General features: G+C 41.9%; 1 protein-coding gene across 8 annotated transcripts in view; it reads right to left on the reverse strand.

Annotated features, from left to right (window-relative positions):
* UNKL (unk like zinc finger) overlaps positions 1-20663 on the reverse strand; it is a 163167-nt gene that overhangs the window by 19072 nt on the left and 123432 nt on the right. For all 8 annotated transcript variants that reach the window (XM_073361550.1, XM_073361549.1, XM_073361551.1 and 5 more), the window contains one exon: positions 1671-1763. In XM_073361550.1, the coding sequence (XP_073217651.1) occupies positions 1671-1763 (93 nt within the window). The remainder of the gene's footprint in view (positions 1-1670; positions 1764-20663) is intronic.

A 20663-nucleotide genomic window follows, 5' to 3' on the forward strand; every position in this document is an offset into this window, starting at 1 on the left:
AAGGACTGCAATATCCAGTGGGGTGAGCAACTGCTTAATCTCGATGTTGCCCAGTCTAACAGGGTTGAGAGTTTAGACTGCATGCTTATATTTTATTTCTTTTGGTAACTAACTCTGACTTTTTGCCTATCACTTAAAATCTATCTTTTATAGTCAATACATTTGTTTAACTGTTTATCTTTTGTATGAAGTGTGTGGCACATCTCAGGTTTTGCAAAGGCTGGTGTATAACCACTTTCCATTGCTGAAGTGGTGAACCAATTAATAAATCTGCACTGCCCATCTTGAGCAGTGCAAGATGGTATATTCCTGAGGTAGAGTGCTGGGAGCTGGGGGGATTTGGCTCTGGTGCCTTTCTCTGTGTGATTCATGAGTGGCTCTGGGAGCATTCATTCAATCTAGCTGGGTGTGTGGGGCTCCACATGCTGTTGTGCTGAGTGATCACAGGGCCTAGAGGGGCTTGCTGCTGGTCACTAGCAAGGCATTCAGTTAAGGGGGCACAGCGGTTCCACAGTCCCAGGCTGCACCCCAGGAGGATCCCATCACAGTATGGTCAGGAGAGAGCCTCTCCATGTTCCCGTCTCCCTGGTAACGCAGTATTGGCACCACCAAAAGTTTGAGAAAGGCTCGGGGTAAATGTCAACAGACCATATGTGCTATAAGGAAACAGCCAGCATGGGCTAGATTATCAGTGCACTAATAAATTATTTTAATGTTGCTTTAGTTTTCACTGCTCCACGGGGATGTTATGAAAACATACCCTTATTTTCTCAGTAGTGTGTCACTTCAAAATGAATGTCAAATTAAATATTTCATAAAACTACAATGGCTCAGTTTTAACTTCCTATTTTTCCATTCTTTTTCTCCTTCCTTTTCTGCTTTCATCTAGAAAGGGTGGCATTTTTAAACTGTTTCTTCCTTGATGTTTTTCTCCCCTTCATCCTTCCTCCCAAGTTCTCTACCCCAATACTGCTCTTCCTCTGTGTTGTCTTTTCCTCTCCTTTCTCAGAACAGGCCAATTGGATAAAGTATTCTCTCTCAGTTCTAAGCAGGAAAGCAAATAATGTAGAGGAAAATGTAGGTAGCCGGGAGCGAGCACTGTAAAACAAAGCCAGTCAGACCTTCAAATTAACTGGTCATTCCTTCTTTCAAATATGATTATTTTACTCATTTAATTCTTTGCATTATTTCCTTTTAGTCACTCATTACGGAAAAACAGAATCAACTTTTGTTAAATCAAGATGTTCAGGTCCTGCTTACTTTAAACACTGTCTCTGATGAATCTCAATGTAACTCATAATCCTTGCACATATAATACAAACAGGAAGTTTAAAATATAAGGGAGCCAAGATCTTGATTTTCCTGAGAAAGATACTGAACTTGGGACTGAGTTGGAAAATGAGTTTTCATTAAAGCAGTCTTGTTCACATTTTTTCCACTAAATAGAATTGTAGAATAATAGTCAAAGTTTCCGAATCTGAAATTGGATCCACGCAGGCGGAGTCAATTACCAGATCAAGGCCAAAGTTTACAGTATGGCTGTCCACAACATTATGAGTTGCTATGTGAGTCTCGGCTGTAAGATAAATCTTCTGAAGAGTCTGATAAGGAAGAAAAATACTTTAAATAAATACATGAAAATGGATAACTTTTGTAAACTGAGTTCTTACTTGTTAATCCAAGGTCACTGTTTTCTTGATCTTCTAATTCTTTATCTAAGGATGCGACATTTATATCACTAAAATGTAGATCTAAAGCAGAACCTGTTAAATAAAATACGTGTTAATGAAAATGTATCTGCATTATTGATAAAACTGTTATGTTTCCTGGAACTTCACAATATTATCAGGACCATTATTATTTCTATTACAGTCATGCCTAGAGGACCCTAAAAGCTAGATCAGGACCCCTCTGTAGGTACTGTACAGACACATAATAAAGGAAAGTCCCTGGCTCTTGTAAGACAATGATTTTGTCTCTCGTCTACTAGAAATTTTTTAGTGTGTTAATCAAGTAGTGCATAAAAGTGGGGAGGTCGGGGAGAGAGAGAGACACTTGTTATGGATTAGAAATTAAGAAAGAGAAAAAAAAAAGTAGTTAATCCTGCTGGGAAAGGGTTAAACACATTCACTTGTCACCCAACATGAATATATGAGAGGGGGCACTGGTGGAACCGTCCAGATGGAGGAATAGTCCTATGACCAACCAAGTCTGGTGACAATGTCTTAACTGAAATTTGTGTTATTTTATTTCTATGTAAATGAAGCCAAATGGAAGAGGATGAGTTCAAACTCGGCAGTCTTGAGGACTGTATTTCTACAGGAGGTTGGGGAAAGCATTTGTTCACATCACCACCAAACCTTCCACTGTAAGATGAAAGGGAATGCATTTTGGTGTACAATGAAGTTGGATGCCAAACCTTGGAGTTTGTCCAGTGTCACTTCTCCAGAGATGTATCCACTTTATGGTCAGTTTATGGGCATAAGGCAGCAAGACAGTCATCTCCATGTATTAACAGCTGGATTCTACTTCTACAAGTAGTTCCTTCACTCAAATTATTGCAGGTGCCTCAGTAAAAAAAGCCTGCCCCTTCAGTGTATTGTTTGTTACATCCACTGCTTTTTCTATACCTGGGTAATTAATTATGGTTTGTCACGGTCCAAATTTCTTGGTCAAGGTATAACCAAGGTCCAGACTCCAGAGAAAATAATACAAAAACAATAATAATGATAATAAATTAATGGAAGCCCATGACCTGTCTCTAATTTTTATTAAAAATACCCGGGGGGAGGCTAACAGTCTCCATCCTGCTGCCGAGGGCTGACTGCTGGCCACTGCTCCGGCCACCGGCTGCTGCTTCAACGGCCAGGGCTGAAGCCGAAGAAGTCACGTAGGTCTGTTAAAGTCATGGAATCCATGACCTCCAAGACAAAATTGTATCCTCAATAATAATAATAATAAGTAGTAGTAAATAAAAAAAATTCACAGTCCGTTCAAAAGCATCTGGCAGTCTGGATTTGGCCTGAGGTTTGCCTATTGACTACCCCTGTTCTATAGTATCTCTGTGAACAGAGTTGGAAAAGATGGACATAAAATAAGGGGAAATCAGGTTGCTGTCTCTCTTCCCACCCATCTTTTCCCTGAATTCTCTCCCCCAGCTACATTTCATTTATCTCAGATAAATTCATGCTTTGGATGTCTCTGACTTGAGGGAAGTAGATGGTCTGGGGCCTTACATGCACAGCACAATTAGCAAAACTTTTGTTTCCTTGGTTCCTGATAGGTAGCACCGTCATGGTGCTTTGTCTCTTTGACTACAAAGGGAGGAGAAGAAACTATGGCAAACGGAATTATTGTAACTAATAGTTCTTTCCAGATTCTAAAAGATTAAAATAGTTTTCCTGGTCATCAATGTACGTTTTCATAGATTCATAGATACTAAGGTCAGAAGGGACCATTATGATCATCTAGTCTGACCTCCTGCACAACGCAGGCCACAGAATCTCACCCACCCATCCTCAGTGACTTCTTTTCCTTTGATTATGCTGTCTTCCTTTGAGAATGCACCACAATTAATTTATCCCCCAATACAGTCAAAGCTAAAAATAAATTTATTCACAATCCTGAAAAAAGATTACATTAAAACAGTGTACCACAAAGCTTCACAATTCTACCTAATGGGACCTCACTGGGCAGGCAAAATGAGTGTAATATATTTTTGAAAATCTCACAAACTAAAAGTCCAGCCCTGTCCTTCCTTAACTTCCTTGACTAAAAACTCTAGGTTCAAATCAGCATCTAACCTCTCATGCTTCCTTCTTTCTCCCTCCTTTCACATCTCACTTAACCCTGGACTCCATGCAGATAGGCTCTACTCCTCTTCGGATCGTTAAGAGTCTCTTTTTGAACTCCCAAGTGCTATCTGGCATTAGCTTAGATACTATTAATGCCCTTCCTCTTAAACATCAAGAAGGCTGGCTCCTGGGTCATCTTTATCAGTTTTAAACTATTTCTGATCATGTTTTCCTCCTTATTCTATTGTCCCCCAAGACACACAAAAACATAACTGTAATAGCGGCAAAGAGTCCTGTGGCACCTTATAGACTAACAGACATACTGGAGCATAAACTTTCGTGGGTGAATACCCACTTTGTCGGATGCATGTAGTGGAAATTTCCAGAGGCAGGTATAAATATGCAAGCAAGAATCAGGCTAGGGATAACGAGGTTAGTTCAATCAGGGAGGATGGGGCCCTCTTCTAGCAGCTGAGGTGTGAACACCAAGGGAGGAGAAACTGCTTTTGTAGTTGGCGAGCCAGTCACAGTCTTTGTTTAATCCTGAGCTGATGGTGTAAAATTTGCAAATGAACTGAAGCTCAGCAGTTTCTCTTTGAAGTCTGGTCCTGAAGTTTTTTGGCTGCAGGATGGCTACCTTTAAATCTGCTATTGTGTGTCCAGGGAGGTTGAAGTGTTCTCCTACAGGTTTTTGTATACTGCCATTCCTAATATCTGATTTGTGTCCATTTATCCTTTTACGTAGGGACTGTCCAGTTTGGCCAATGTACAGAGCAGAGGGGCACTTCTGGCACATGGTGCCGTGTGTTACATTGGTGGACGTGCAGGTGAATGAACCGATGATGGTGTGGCTGATCTGGTTAGGTCCTGTAATGGTGTCGCTGGTGTAGATACATGGGCAGAGTTGGCATCGAGGTTTGTTGTATGGATTGGTTCCTGAGCTAGAGTTACTATGGTGTGGTGTGTAGTTGCTGGTGAAAATATGCCTCAGGTTAGTGGGTTGTCTGTGGGCTTAGGGTTAGGGTGTAAATAAGTGATGGTCACGTTAACACCACCCTATACCGAAAACCCACCAACCGCTATGCCTACCTTCATGCCTCCAGCTTCCATCCCGGATACAACACGATCCATTGTCTATAACCAAGCGCTGAGGTACAACTGCATTTGCTCCAACCCCTGAGACAGAGACCAACACCTACAAGATCTTCACCAAGCAGTCTCAAAACTACAATACCCACATAAAGAAATAAGGAAACAGATTAACAGAGCAAGACGTGAACCCAGACGCCTCCTGCTGCAAGACAAGCCCAAGAAAGAAACCAATAGAACTCCACTGGCCATCACATACAGTCCTCAGCTAAAACCTGTCCAACGCATCATCAGTGATCTACAACCCATCCTGGACAACGATCCCTCACTTTCACAGGCCTTGGGAGGCAGGCCAGTCCTCACCCCCAGACAACCCACCAACCTGAAGCATATTCTCACCAACAACTACACACCGCACCATAGTAACACTAACTCAGGAACCAATCCATACAACAAACCTCGATGCCAGCTCTGCTCATGTATCTACACCAGTGACACCATTACAGGACCTAACCAGATCAGCCACACCATCATCGGTTCATTCACCTGCATGTCCACCAATGTAACATATGGCATCATGTGCCAGCAGTGCCCCTCTGCTATGTACATCGGCCAAACTGGACAGTCCCTACGTAAAAGGATAAATGGACACAAATCAGATATTAGGAATATATAATAGCAATATACAAAAACCTGTAGGAGAACACTTCAACCTCCCTGGACACACAATAGCAGATTTAAAGGTAGCCATCCTGCAGCCAAAAAACTTCAGGACCAGACTTCAAAGAGAAACTGCTGAGCTTCAGTTCATTTGCAAATTTTACACCATCAGCTCAGGATTAAACAAAGACTGTGACTGGCTCGCCAACTACAAAAGCAGTTTCTCCTCCCTTGGTGTTCACACCTCAACTGCTAAAAGAGGGCCCCATCCTCCCTGATTGAACTAACCTCGTTATCCCTAGCCTGATTCTTGCTTGCATATTTATACCTGCCTCTGGAAATTTCCACTACATGCATCCGACAAAGTGGGTATTCACCCACGAAAGCTTATGCTCCAATAAGTCTGTTAGTCTATAAGGTGCCACAGGACTCTCTGCTGCTTTTACAGACCCAGCCTAACACAGCTACGCCTCTGATACATAACTTTAATAGTTCAATTAACTGGACCCCAGTTAGCAATTTCAGTGCACCATTTCCCCAAAAAGAAATGAATTATACCATCACGCAACAAAAAAACCAGAATCATCACATCCAAAAAATTACTTATTTCTGTCAAATAGGAATTCCTTTGTGTTCTTTTCTATTCAAACATTAAGAAAAAATTTCTGAAAGTGAGCAATATTAAGTTGTGGAACGCCCTAGAGAGCTGGTGGAAAGGCCACTTTTAAAAATAAGCAAGACTAAACACTAGAAAATGATTGTGCAGAATAATCTTGCACTGACCTCCTAGAAATAATCCAACTGGTCTTTTCCATTTCTAACTTTTATGTTCTCATAATTCTCTGGAATTGCTGAAATTTAAAGACTTCCTGTAGCATATTGAATCTATGCTATTATTGAGCCCCAGATCCCGGAGGTTTTCTTTACATAACACATTTTATATATAAAACAGTCTTATCTTCTTGCCTTAAAAAACAAAACAAAAAAAATCAGTCTGAGAAAGTAGAAAAATCTAATAAAGAAAGAAAATTCTGCCGCATTGTTATACCTGCAGAATTTCACAAAAGTATCTACCAAGACTTCTAAAACTTCAGGCACATTCTTAAATATTAATAAGAATTAATTATTGACAGCTGAGGCAAAATGCATCACTTGTTGCCTAATGTAAATCAGTTTGAAATGTCCACCTGTTGCTAACATCTCAGTGGAACATGAGCACCTGAAAAGAATGAAGCAACAAAGAAATAAGATGTCAGTCTTCAGAAAATGGTTATACAACATGTTACAAGGGAGATTTTCAAAAGGCACAAATGACAGTTAGGGACCTAATTCCCATTTTTGCCTTTGAAAATCTCTTTCACATAAACACAGAATAATACTCAAAAAGAAAAGGAGTACTTGTGGCACCTTAGAGACTAACCAATTTATTTGAGCATGAGCTTTCGTGAGCTACAGCTCACTTCATCAGATGTTTACCGTGGAAACTGCAGCAGACTTTATATACACACAGAAATCATGAAACAATACCTCCTCCCACCCCACTGTCCTGCTGGTAATAGCTTATCTAAAGTGATCAACAGGTGGGCCATTTCCAGCACAAATCCAGGTTTTCTCACCCTCCACCCCCCCACACAAATTCACTCTCCTGCTGGTGCTAGCCCATCCAAAGTGACAACTCTTTACATAATCAAGTCGGGCTATTTCCTGCATAGATCAAGGTTTTCTCACATCCCCCCCACCCCCATACACACACAAACTCACTCTCCTGCTGGTAATAGCTCATCTAAACTGACCATTCTCCAGGTTTAAATCCAAGTTAAACCAGAACATCTGGGGGGGGGGGGTAGGAAAAAGCAAGAGGAAACAGGCTACCTTGCATAATGACTTAGCCACTCCCAGTCTCTATTTAAGCCTAAATTAATAGTATCCAATTTGCAAATGAATTCCAATTCAGCAGTTTCTCGCTGGAGTCTGGATTTGAAGTTTTTTTGTTTTAAGATAGCGACCTTCATGTCTGTGATTGCGTGACCAGAGAGATTGAAGTGTTCTCCGACTGGTTTATGAATGTTATAATTCTTGACATCTGATTTGTGTCCATTTATTCTTTTACGTAGAGACTGTCCAGTTTGACCAATGTACATGGCAGAGGGGCATTGCTGACACATGATGGCATAGATCACATTGGTGGATGTGCAGGTGAACGAGCCTCTGATAGTGTGGCTGATGTTATTAGGCCCTGTGATGGTGTCCCCTGAATAGATATGTGGGCACAATTGGCAACGGGCTTTGTTGCAAGGATAAGTTCCTGGGTTAGTGGTTCTGTTGTGTGGTATGTGGTTGTTGGTGAGTATTTGCTTCAGGTTGCGGGGCTGTCTGTAGGCAAGGACTGGCCTGTCTCCCAAGACTTGTGAGAGTGTTGGGTCATCCTTTAGGATAGGTTGTAGATCCTTAATAATGCGTTGGAGGGGTTTTAGTTGGGGGCTGAAGGTGACGGCTAGTGGCGTTCTGTTATTTTCTTTGTTAGGTCTGTCCTGTAGTAGGTAACTTCTGGGAACTCTTCTGGCTCTATCAATCTGTTTCTTTACTTCTGCAGGTGGGTATTGTAGTTGTAAGAAAGCTTGACAGAGATCTTGTAGGTGTTTGTCTCTGTCTGAGGGGTTGGAGCAAATGCGGTTGTATCGCAGAGCTTGGCTGTAGACGATGGATCGTGTGGTGTGGTCAGGGTGAAAGCTGGAGGCATGCAGGTAGGAATAGCGGTCAGTAGGTTTACGGTATAGGGTGGTGTTTATGTGGCCATTGTTTATTAGCACTGTAGTGTCCAGGAAGTGGATCTCTTGTGTGGACTGGACCAGGCTGAGGTTGGTGGTGGGATGGAAATTGTTGAAATCATGGTGGAATTCCTCAAGGGCTTCTTTTCCATGGGTCCAGATGATGAAGATGTCATCAATATAGCGCAAGTAGAGTAGGGGCTTTAGGGGACGAGAGCTGAGGAAGCGTTGTTCTAAATCAGCCATAAAAATGTTGGCATACTGTGGGGCCATGCGGGTACCCATAGCAGTGCCGCTGATCTGAAGGTATACATTGTCCCCAAATGTGAAATAGTTATGGGTAAGGACAAAGTCACAAAGTTCAGCCACCAGGTTAGCCGTGACATTATCGGGGATAGTGTTCTTGACGGCTTGTAGTCCATCTTTGTGTGGAATGTTGGTGTAGAGGGCTTCTACATCCATAGTAGCCAGGATGGTGTTATCAGGAAGATCACCGATGGATTGAAGTTTCCTCAGGAAGTCAGTGGTGTCTCGAAGGTAGCTGGGAGTGCTGGTAGCGTAGGGCCTGAGGAGGGAGTCTACATAGCCAGACAATCCTGCTGTCAGGGTGCCAATGCCTGATAATAATACTGTTCTTAAAAAGCCAAGATACATGTAGCAGAAGTTGCTTAATTGGGGTGGCCTATTGTAACAGAATACACCCCTATAGTTATACCCTACACACTACTGTAATAATCTTTGTATAAAATATGTCTTGTAAGGTATCATTTGAAAAAACTAACTGTTAATAATATCATGGTAAAATCTATGTAACAACATTATATGTAAAGTTAAGAACATAAGCTTAAATCATGACTAAAGTGTATTTACCAGACAAATCTGGGGAGTGGGTAAACCGGTTTCTCAAAGACAAAGGACAAGTTGACACCTAGCCAGGTGTCATCAAAGCTGATGGGCCATCACTTATCAAGTGGCCATTTTTTGTCAAAGAAAGGGTGCAGAAAGAAGAAGTTACTCACCTTGTGCAGTAACAATGTTTTTTCAAGATGTTAGTCCTTATGGGTGCTCCACTGTAGGTGTGCTTGTGTCCCTGCGCTGTTGATCGGAGAACTTTGGTAGCATTGTCTGTTAGGCCTTCACATACACTTTCCCTCCTCATGCTGCATCACGAGGCTAGTCAGCATGCACAGGCTAACCCCCTCAGTTCCTTCTCTACCGCAGAGCCACTGACAAGAACTCCGAAGAGGGGGAGGAGGATGGTTTGTGGAGCACCCATAGGGACACACATCTCAAAGAACTGTCATTACTGTACAAGATGAATAATTTCTTCTTTGATTAGTGGAGCACCCTAGCAGTACCCCTTCTGGAGGGCTGGGACTTCAGAATCAGGTCAGTAACAGATGACAGCACAGTGGAGCTGAAGATGGCATCAGAGGCAGAGTCTCCAGTAATCACACAGTGTTCCACGAAAGTGTGGCTTGACATCTATGTCGCTGTTCTACAAATCTCTGAGATAGGGATATTCTTGAAGAAGGCGATGGATGAGGAGATTGACCTCATGGAGTGTGTACAAATAGAGTCTGGAGGGATCATGTTGTGAACTTGGTAACACTGTCTGATGAAATTCAAGACCCCACTTGGAGAGTCTTTTGGCTGATATTGCTGAGCCCTTGGATCTGTCTGCAATGGAGAGGAAGAATCTAAGGGACTTCCTGAAGACTTTGTCCTGTCCAGACAGAAGGCCAGGGCTCTCCTAACATCTAAAATATGCAGTATAGCATATATCCTGTTGTCCTGGTGAGGTTTGGGTAAAAGATTGGAAGGTGAATCAAAAGATTTATATGAAACGGAGAGGTTAGCTGTGATGTTGCACCCCATAATGCTTTATAGAAATATGCTTATGAATGTAAATATGACATAACTGGAATATGTTTTATGCTAGATATGTCATGTTACATATCTGTGCAAAGGTTATGTTCTTCTGCATGTATTCATCCTATTTGTATGAATGTATCATTCTTGTATCTGAAACTAGAAATATGAAATATAACTCTACGGTCCTACTGTAATTAGGCAAAGTGTGGGCCATTAATGGTGGCTTGGAATCTTGATGGCTCCCATTAATCAGGACAATTGGTTGTAAATGGCTCTGTTTACTTGTAAGTCTTCCTGTATACCCGCATGCTAGCAAGTGGGTAATGAAGTCTTACAGTGACATGTGATCATGTCACCTGAACTGGAATCCATCTTTAACCTGGTGCTTTTCCATTTAGGAGGAGGGGTGGGAACCCAGAGAGGGACAAAGGATTCCCACCTTGTGCAAAAGATATATAAGGGGGTGGAACAGAACAAAGGAGGCTGCAGCCATAAGAAATCCCCTAGCTACCACTTGAGCTGGAACAAGGACTGTACCAGGGGAAAGGATTTGGCCCAGACTAGGAAAGTCTGAAAAAGAAGCTTATTGAAACATGTCTGAGGCCGAGATTTTATCTGTATTCAGTTTTCTACTGTATTAGGCTTAGACTTGTGTGTTTTATTTTATTTTGCTTGGTAATTTACTTTGTTCTGTCTGTTATTACTTGGAACCACTTAAATCCTACTTTTATATTTAATAAAATCACTTTTTACTTGTTAATTAACTCAGAGCAAGTATTAATACCTGGGGGAGCAAACAGTGGTGCATATCTCTCTATCAGTGTTTTAGAGGGCAAACAATTTATGAGTTTACCTGTATAAGCTTTATACAGGGTAAAACAGATTTATTTGGAGCTGGGTATTTGACTGCTGGAGACAGAAACACTTCTTAAGCTGTTTTCAGTTAAGCCTGCAGCTTGTAAGGGGACGTGGTTCAGACTTGGATCTGTGTTTGCAGCAGGCAAGCATGTCTGGCTCAAACAAGGCAAGGTACTGAAGTCCCAAGCTCGCACAGAAAACAGGCTCAGAGGTAGTCTAGGCACATCAGGTGGCAGTCCCAAAGGTGTTTCTGTGATCCAACTTGTCACATTACCTTTGGGATGAATTTAGGATGCAGCCTGAATGTAACCTTGTCTGGAAAAAATATATGGAGGGATGTGCCATCAAGGTCGCTAACTTTCTTACTCTCCTGGTCAAGATAATTGTTATCAGGAAGCCTGTTTTCACCTAACACATGGCCATGGGTTTGAAGGGAGGCCTAATCAGTCCTTTCAGAACCAGGTTTAGGTCCCACATGGAGGTAGGAAGTCAAGGTTGTGGGAAGAGGTTTACTATTTCTCTGAGGAATCTTTTAGTAGTTGGGTCTGACAGCACAGGTAACCCCTCTACAGGTTGGTGGAAAGCTTTTATAGCCACAAGGTGGATCCTGAGAGAACTTAAAGATAGTCCTGACCTATTTAGGGTCAATGCATAGTCTAGGATACATAGAACAGTTACAGATGTTGGGGAGATTTGTTGGGACTTGCACTAAATCTGGAACCTGGACAATTTTTGCAGGGAAGTATGTCATATCAAGGACTCTCTACTGTGTAACAGAACTTCTCATACTTCCCTTGAACAGGAGCTTTCTAGGTGTTGGAACCAAGCAGGAGCCATGCCTTGAGGTGGAGGACTACCAAGTTGGGATGTAGGATACATCCTCTGTTCTGTGAGAGGAGGTGCAGAATGGTTGTGAGAGGGATCTGAAGGCATGTCATGAGCTGTGACAGGTAAGGGTACTAGGCCTGTAGAGAAGGTCCCTATCCCAGGGGAGGAGGAGGGCATCATCCATGGAATGCTGTTCCATCCCCGCTCTGGAGCAGTAGCGTGAACATTTCTTGTTCAAGTGAGTGGTGAACAGGTCTGTGGACAGCATCCCGCAACGTCTGAATAGGTCATGAAGTATTGTTGGGTCTATTTCCCACTTGTGGTCATGTGGAAATTTGCAACTGACTGTCCGCTATCAAATTTTGTGTGCTTGGGGGGTAAGCTGCGGACAGTAGGACGTCATGGGAGATGAACCAGTTCCATAGCCTCATCACTTCCACAGAGAGGGAGGGAGACCTGGCTCCCCCATCGCTTGATGTAGTACAGACAGGCTATGTTGTCCATTAGGATCATCATATGGGATCCTTTGATCAGTGGGAGGAAATGGGCAGAGGCGTTCCTGACTGCTCTTAGCTCGAGGAGACTGATGTGAAGAGATATCTCCATGGACGACCACCTGCCTTGTGTCGTGAGGCTGTTTAGATGCATGCCCCATCCTATTTATGATGTGTCAGTGGTGAGAAGTAATGACAGTGGGGCTTGCAAGAAGAGGATCCCTTTCCAAACATTGGCTGGGTCCTTCAACCAGTCTATGGAGTTTTTGATCCTGGTGGGTGGTGACAGGAGCTTGTCTAGTCTGTGTCTGTTTGGTCCATAAACTGAGCTGAACCACATTTGAAAACATCTCATGTGAATCCTGGCATGTGGTATCACTGCTGTGCTTGCTGCCATATGCCTCGAGATTTGGAGACTGAGTCAGACTAATATTTGACGGCTGCTTTGAATGGTCTCTAGGAACGTGACCAAGGAGAGGAACCTGTGTTGAGGCAAGAGAGAGATCTAGCCTGTAACAAGTCAAAGTCAGCACCTATTAATTCCAGCCATTGTACTGGAGTGAGGGTTGATTTCTGGGTGTTGATCCATAGGCCAAGTTCCATAAACAAGTGCATTGCAGCTTTGGTGACTTGGTGAGCCCCTTGGAGAATTGCCTCTGAGGCGGCAGTCATCCAGGTATGGATAAATCATGATCCCTTGGGAGCGCAGGTGACTGGCCACTACTGAGAGGACCTTGGAAAATACCTTCAGGGCTGATGATAGGCTGAAGGGAATCACCCTCTGTTGGTGGTGTTCTTTGCCCAGAGTGAATCAGAGAAATCGTCTGAGAGTTGGCAGGATTGGAAATATGAAAACTGTTTTTCAACCTTTGACCTTCAGGACACTTATCTCCCTGTTCCAATGCTGGAATGATCGTTGACAAGGTGACTATCTTGAACTTTTGAGCATTGACACACTTAGTGAGAGTTCTCAGGTCTGGTATAGGTATCCAACCTCCCTTCCTTTTGAGTATTAGGAAATAACAAGAGTAGAACCATTTGCCTCATAGATTTTGAGGTACCGGTTCTATGGCTCCTAACTGGAGGAGACCATCTACCTCTTCTCACAGAAAACTCTCATGAGAAGGGTCCCTGAAGAGGGATGGGGAAGGGAGGTTTAATGAATGGAGTACCCAGTTTGAACGATCTCCAAGACCCATCAGTCTGATGTTATGCGTTCCCAGGCACCATGGAATGCTGCCAATCGGTGAGACCAAATGGGTGTAAAGCGATGACTGCTGAATTAGTTGGGGGGAGCAGTCTAATGGTGCCTTGACCCACCCATCAAAATTGGTGTTTGGACGTAGAGGGCTGGGATGACAAAGATTGTGTGCCAGATGATTTACGCTTGGGGAATTTGCCTTTCTTTCTCTGAGGCTCATAGTGGCATTGAGCTGTGTACTGAGATGTGCACAGTCTATGCTGGGATTGGGGACTGAACCCTCTTTTTTGTCCTGGCTTGTAGATGCCCAAAGCCTGAAGAGCTGCCCTAGACTTTAATGCCTTAATACTTGTACTCACTTGAAACTCATCCTGATGGGCAGGATCCCCTGGGAGAACAACATGAGGGGGAAAGGAGTCCAGGAGAGCTGGCTGTATTTTAAAGAATCCTTGTTGAGGTTGCAGGAACAAACCATCCTGATGTGTAGAAAGAATAGTAAATGTGGCAGGCGACCAGCTTGACTGAACAGTGAAATCCTTGCTGATCTTAAACACAAAAAAGAAGCTTACAAGAAGTGGAAAATTGGACAAGTGACCAGGGAAGAGTATAAAAATATTGCTCAGGCATGCAGGAGTGAAATCAGGAAGGCCAAATCACACTTGGAGTTGCAGCTAGCAAAGGATGTTAAGAGTAACAAGAATGGTTTCTACAGGTATGTTAGCAACAAGAAAATGGTCATGGAAAGTGTGGGCCCCTTACTGAATGGGGAAGGCAACCTAGTGACAGAGGATGTGGAAAAAGCTAATGTACTCAATGCTTTTTTTACCTCTATCTTCACAAACAAGGTCAGCTCCCAGACTACTGCACTGGGCAGCACAGCATGGGGAGGAGGTGACCAGTCCTCTGTGGAGAAAGAAGTGGTTCAGGACTATTTAGAAAAGCTGGACGAGCACAAGTCCATGGGGCTGGATGTCCTGCATCCGATGGTTCTAAAGGAGTTGGCGGATGTGATTGCAGAGCCATTGGCCATTATTTTTGAAAATAAATAGTGATCGGGGGGAGGTCCCGGATGACTGGAAAAAGGCTAATGTAGTGCCCATCTTTAAAAAAGGGAAAAGAAAGATCCAGGGAACTATAGGCCAGTCACCTCACCTCAGTCCCTGGAAAAATCATGGAGCAGGTCCTCAAGGAATCAATTCTGAAGCACTTAGATGAGAGGAAAGTGATCAGGAACAGTCACCATGGATTCACCAAGGGCGAGTCATGCCTGACGAACCTAACTGCCTTCTATGATGAGATAACTGGCTCTGTGGATGAGGGGAAAGCAGTGGACGTGTTGTTGCTTGACTTTAGCAAAGCTTTTGATACGGTCTCCCACAGTATTCTTGCCAGCAAGTTAAAGAAGTATGGGCTGGATGAATGGACTATAAGGTCGATAGAAAGCTGGCTAGATTGTCGGTCTCAACAGGTAGTGATCAAGGGCTCCATGTCTAGCTGGCAACCAGTATCAAGCAGAGTCCACCAAGGGTCGGTCCTGGGGCCAGTTTTGTTCGATATCTTTATTAATGATCTGGAGGATGGCATGGATTGCACCCTCAGCAAGTTTGCAGATGACACTAAACTAAGGAGTGGTAGATACACTGGAGGGTAGGGATAGGATACAGAGGTACCTGGACAAATTAGAGGATTGGGCCAAAAGAAACCTGATGAGGTTCAACAAGGACAAGTGCAGAGTCCTGCACTTAGGATGGAAGAATCCCATGCACTGCTACAGACTCGGGACCAAGTGGCTAGGCAGCAGTTCTGCAGAAAAGGACCTAGGGGTTACAGGGGATGAGAAGGTGGAGATGAGTCAACAGTGTGCCCTTGTTGCCAAGAAAGCCAATGGCATTTTGGGCTGCATAAGTAGGAGCATTGCCAGCTGATCGAGGGACATGATCATTCCCCTCTATTTGTACTATGTCCAGTTTTGGGCCCCACACTACAAAAAAGATATGGAAAAATTGGAAAGAGTCCAGTGGAGGGCAACAAAAATTATTAGGGGGCTGGAGCACATGATTTATGAGGAGAGGCTGAGGGAACTGGGATTATTTAGTCTGCAGAAGAGAAGAATGAGGGGGGATTTGATAGCTGCTTTCAACTACCTGAAAGGGGGTTCCAAAGAGGATGGATCTAGACTGTTCTCAGTGATAGCAGATGACAGAACCAGGTGTAATGGTCTCAAATTGCGGTGGGGGAGTTTTAGGTTGGATATTAGGAAAAAACTTTTTCACTAGGAGGGTGGTGAAGCACTGGAATGGGTTACCTAGGGAGGTGGTGGAATCTCCTTCCTTAGAGGTTTTTAAGGTCAGGCTTGACAGGTCAGACTTTAAGGTCAGGCTTTTAAGGCACCCAAGGTCGCAGGGCAGGGGTGACCATCCCTCAGTGGTCTGGACTCTACCAAGAAAGGTAGTACCTATTGTCATGTTTCAGTTACTTTTCTATTTTCTAAAGATAGTGCCAGTAAAGCTTAGAAGTTCCACAACAGATTCTGCAGAGATCAGAAATTCTGCATTGAACAAAAAATCCCAGTTATATTCAGCGGGAAGGGATGTATCTTATTTCTCAATTAACCAACATTATTACTGTTCCTACTCAGCAGCAATTCTTCCCAGTGAACAACACTAGAGATTAGTTCCTCCAGAAGCATTCCTATTAAGTGGATTTTCCTGACTGGGGCTAAGTTAAAAAAAGCGCATCCTATATTTTCATTTTTCCCAGTATATAAAAAAGTATAATACATGCACCTGTGCATTATTAAAAAACATAAAGCAGAATACCATGACGTGCTGCAGTGTCATCCAAAGCTATAGTACTCACCTTTCATGTAAATTACTTAGGGTGGATTTTACAGATATTAAAGTTCATAAACAGCAAATACTGAATATGCCCAGTAACTATTCCTCAAAGTTTAATCACTTGGCTAGTTTATTAGTTCACCCTCAAAATACCAAAAGGAATTAGAGGAAGCCAATGAACCCTAATTAGCCATATTTGATTGATTTTTTTTGTTAAATTAGAATAGTAACCAAACCACCCTAGTCTTGCAAGCTTTCAGAGATGGAGGTGAGAAGGAGATGTTATATTTATATGATTTACAACTTTTAGTTTAAAACCAAAATCGCTCAAAGGCAGAGCTTTGTGGCCAACACCAGCATAAAGCACAGTCGTAGGGCCAAGTTACATATCACTTAAATAACTGGAAAAAGAAAAGGAGTACTTGTGGCACCTTAGAGACTAACCAATTTATTTGAGCATAAGCTTTCGTGAGCTACAGCTCACTTCATCGGATGCATTCTATTCTCAAATAAATTGGTTAGTCTCTAAGGTGCCACAAGTACTCCTTTTCTTTTTGCGAATACAAACTAACACTGCTGCTACTCTGAAACCTTAAATAACTTGGTTTTCTAATGGGTTCTCTTGACAGTGACAGAAATAAAGCACATTATTTTCACTGCACTCACACACATACACACAAGGCATAGCTATCACAACTCCAGCAATTATATTCACACATGCCAGTAACTCAAGAGGCTAAGTCCTTGCTTTAGAGAGAAAAGGCAGTAAGTCACTGTAAACACAGCAATGTATGCATAAAAGAGATCCCAGTTAGCCCAATTCTACTGATTCTGTTAACAGAAACAGCAGTACATGTTTTTTATTTATGCAAAAACACACACACCATAAGAATATTTACAGTAAGAAAAGCAACATTCTGCTTACCTCAATACCTAATTCAACTGGAACATCAAAAATAATCAAATACAGTATATCATGAAAAGCCCAGATTTATTTGACATTGTGCTTTGCAACATCTGTCCAGCTTCTCATGTCAATAAAGTATTATTGAAAATGAAATATAGCATTTTAAAATATTATATTCAGTGTTGATCTTTTTAATATTTTAATTTTTAAATTAAAGCAAATTTACTACACTGGTATGTATTTTACTGTCATATTAATAACATTACATCTAACTAACCAAAATATTTCAGCTAGAATATTGTTCTTAGTAAAATATGATTTACTTGAATATTTAAACACTGGTTATGAAAACTTTTAAATTATATTTCAATTACTTTTATTTTAAAATAATCAGAAATAAGACTGACCAGGATTTGCAATCTTAAAAAATCTGTAATTTAAGAATAGCTTAAAATCACTTCTTGTCAGTTGTATCTCACAGCTCAGTTTTTTAGAAAAACAACTATGCACTTATTATAAAGTTGGTGAAAACATCCTCCATTTAATATTCTTCATTGATTTCTCTACTGAAAGAGATCAGATGCCCAACTTACCCGCTCAGGAAGTGCTGACTCACTGGTCTGCAGTCTCCTGGTCTCTGGCACACACCAATTTAAACAGAATTGTTCAGATGCACCAGCTAATCAGAGCAACTCCCTAATCACATGCTAAGCCACAGAATCTGTCAAAGAATGCAATATGCAGTGTGCCTGTAGCTGTAATGGTCCCAGGATATTAGAGACTAGGTGGGTGAGATAATACCTTTTATTCAACCAACTTCTGTTGGTGAGAGAGACAAGCTTTCAACCTTACACAGAGTTGAAGAATCAGCTTGTCTCTCTCTTGTATTACCTCACCCACCTTAACAACAAGGAGTCCAGTGGCACCTTAAAGACTAACAGATGTATTTGGGCATAAGCTTTCATGGGTAAAAAACCCACTTCTTCAGATGCTTGTTGTTTTTGTGGAAACAGACAAACATGGCTACCCCCGATACTACTCACCCACTTTGTCTCTCTAATGAATGCAATACACTGTTCCTATTCTATCACATTATACAACAGCCATATAGCCAGTCCTTCATGAATGTGTATTTACTCTGAAAAGAATGTAATGCATTTAGAAAACAAATGAATAATGTCTATAAAGGTTATATACTTTTGTGGATGAGTGGAACATGAAGTTAAAAATGATAAAGAATGCTTTATTTTCAAAAATACCCAATTTACAACAAAACAAGTGTGAATACTCTGAGCTGTTAACTTATACATAGAGATACAGTTTTTCACTTATAAAAATAAGTTAAAAATTAGGAAACCATTTAAATTTCAGATTTGTTTTATTTTTTTTTACATCTGAAGTCGGAGGCTTTTATAAATACTGGGTCCTCTCTCTTTCAGACACATGTAGGAAAAAACAGTACTAAAAATAGTGTGTTGGGGTGTACTAAGAGTGACCATGGGAGGAAAAACCCATGGAGAACAATACAGGGTCCAGAGGGCCTCACCGAACTGGTGAACACTGGACTTTAACTACTCCTTAACTGAATAAACTCATGGGGATTTATATTGCTTGCATTTTGGGATACTACTCTGTGTTTTAGTCTTTGTCCTTTATGCTATATCATCATCTGTAGTTCACGACTCTGTGTCAGCAGCTCTTGTCAAGCCTGAAATACTCACTGCACCTAATACTGTTGTTATAATCTGTGTATAAAAGATGGCATGTAGGGGTATAGTTGGAAAATTAATAACTCGCTGATCATTAATATTTTTGAATGCTGTACACACAGGGTGTGTACAAAGAATTATGAATACGTGTTAGCATTATGTTCTTAAAATGTGTTTGGCAAGCAAAGTATGAGCCCAGTTTGCCCTAGACAGAAGAACGTATACTTGTCTCAGGCAGAGACAATAATGGTCCATTTACATAAAATGTAAACAAGCTATTAAGCTGGGGAGAAGTTAGTATGACAGCTACGCCCCCAACAGGAGAGAAAAACTTCATCTGAGCTATAATCACAGGGGGTCTGAACTTCAAATGATAAGTAATTGAATCAACTGATTGCATATAATACTACTGTATTATAAAAGTGAATCAAGTAAGATCTTATGAAAGCTAAAGACACATTGGAGACTAATATCACCATGAAATGTATGTACTATATTAACACTATAGGAGGAAATATGGATATTTAATTATATTATGCTTTAAAATCTGTGACCAAACACAGGGAGAAATAGGTTTTCTCCCAGACAGGAGTTAAGGGAGCTATCTACCTGTCTCCGATGAAATTAAACAAAGTGCAACCAAAAACAGTGGAAGCCTCATTTACATATGAATCAGCGGGGGGCTCGGAAGCCCACAGGAAGAGAACAGCAGCATGAGGTCATCCGGACAAAACAGTAAGTTTGGGAAGATAGAAGGGGAGAGGAGAAGCCATCTTGCACACAAGAGGCCCGAGCACTTGCAAGTTGATAACGACGGGTCCCTCTAACAAGGGGGCTGAAGTCTCTGGGAATGGAAGATTGGTAAGGATCTTGAACGAAGACTGTAACTTGTTAAATTAGGTCTTGGCAATTAGAAAGCATATTTTTACTTTTGTTTGTAACCCTTAACTTTATTCCTTTTACTTGGTATCACTTAACCAATATTCTTTTGTTAATAAATTTGTTTTATTTTTACAATAAACCAACTCAGTGCTGTGCTTGAATAGAAGGGTGCATTTACCCCAGGTAAGTTAATAAGCTGTGATGTGCTTTTGTTTCTTTAAAGGAGCAAATAAACATTATTATTTCTCTGAGCGTTCCAGGAGAGGGCTAGATGCTTCAGCGTAGTTTTGGGGAAATTTGGGACAGGGAGTGTGTTGGGGTCATCTCTGCAAGAAGTAACCAAAGAGTGGTGAGTTCCAGAATGGGGCTGCTGTGTTGTAGGCAGGCTGCTGGGGTCAGAGCACTGGACCAGGGCTGCATAGCATACAAATACTCAGAATACTGCATGTTTGTGTCTTGACTGGAAGCATCCTGAAAAGAAAACCACAGCAGCAGAGCATTTTGAGGCATTGAGGGTTGCAAGGCAGGCAGTGACACAACCCTGCACTGGTCTGGATTGCAGCCCAGAACATGACAAACATACTTTTAAGAAAAACCTCTCCAACTCTGCTCTCCTTCATTTCATCACGTCTGTGATTGGCAGGAGATTCCTGATCCTCCTTTGTGCTGTCATAGTTCTCAATTCTCCTAGTCAACCCACAATGGACTAGATCTGTCTTCACCTAACTCCCTCCCAGAACACTTTCAGTCAAAACAATGTT

Source organism: Lepidochelys kempii, chromosome 10 (genome assembly GCF_965140265.1).
Source record: "Lepidochelys kempii isolate rLepKem1 chromosome 10, rLepKem1.hap2, whole genome shotgun sequence".
NCBI lineage: Eukaryota > Metazoa > Chordata > Testudines > Cheloniidae > Lepidochelys > Lepidochelys kempii.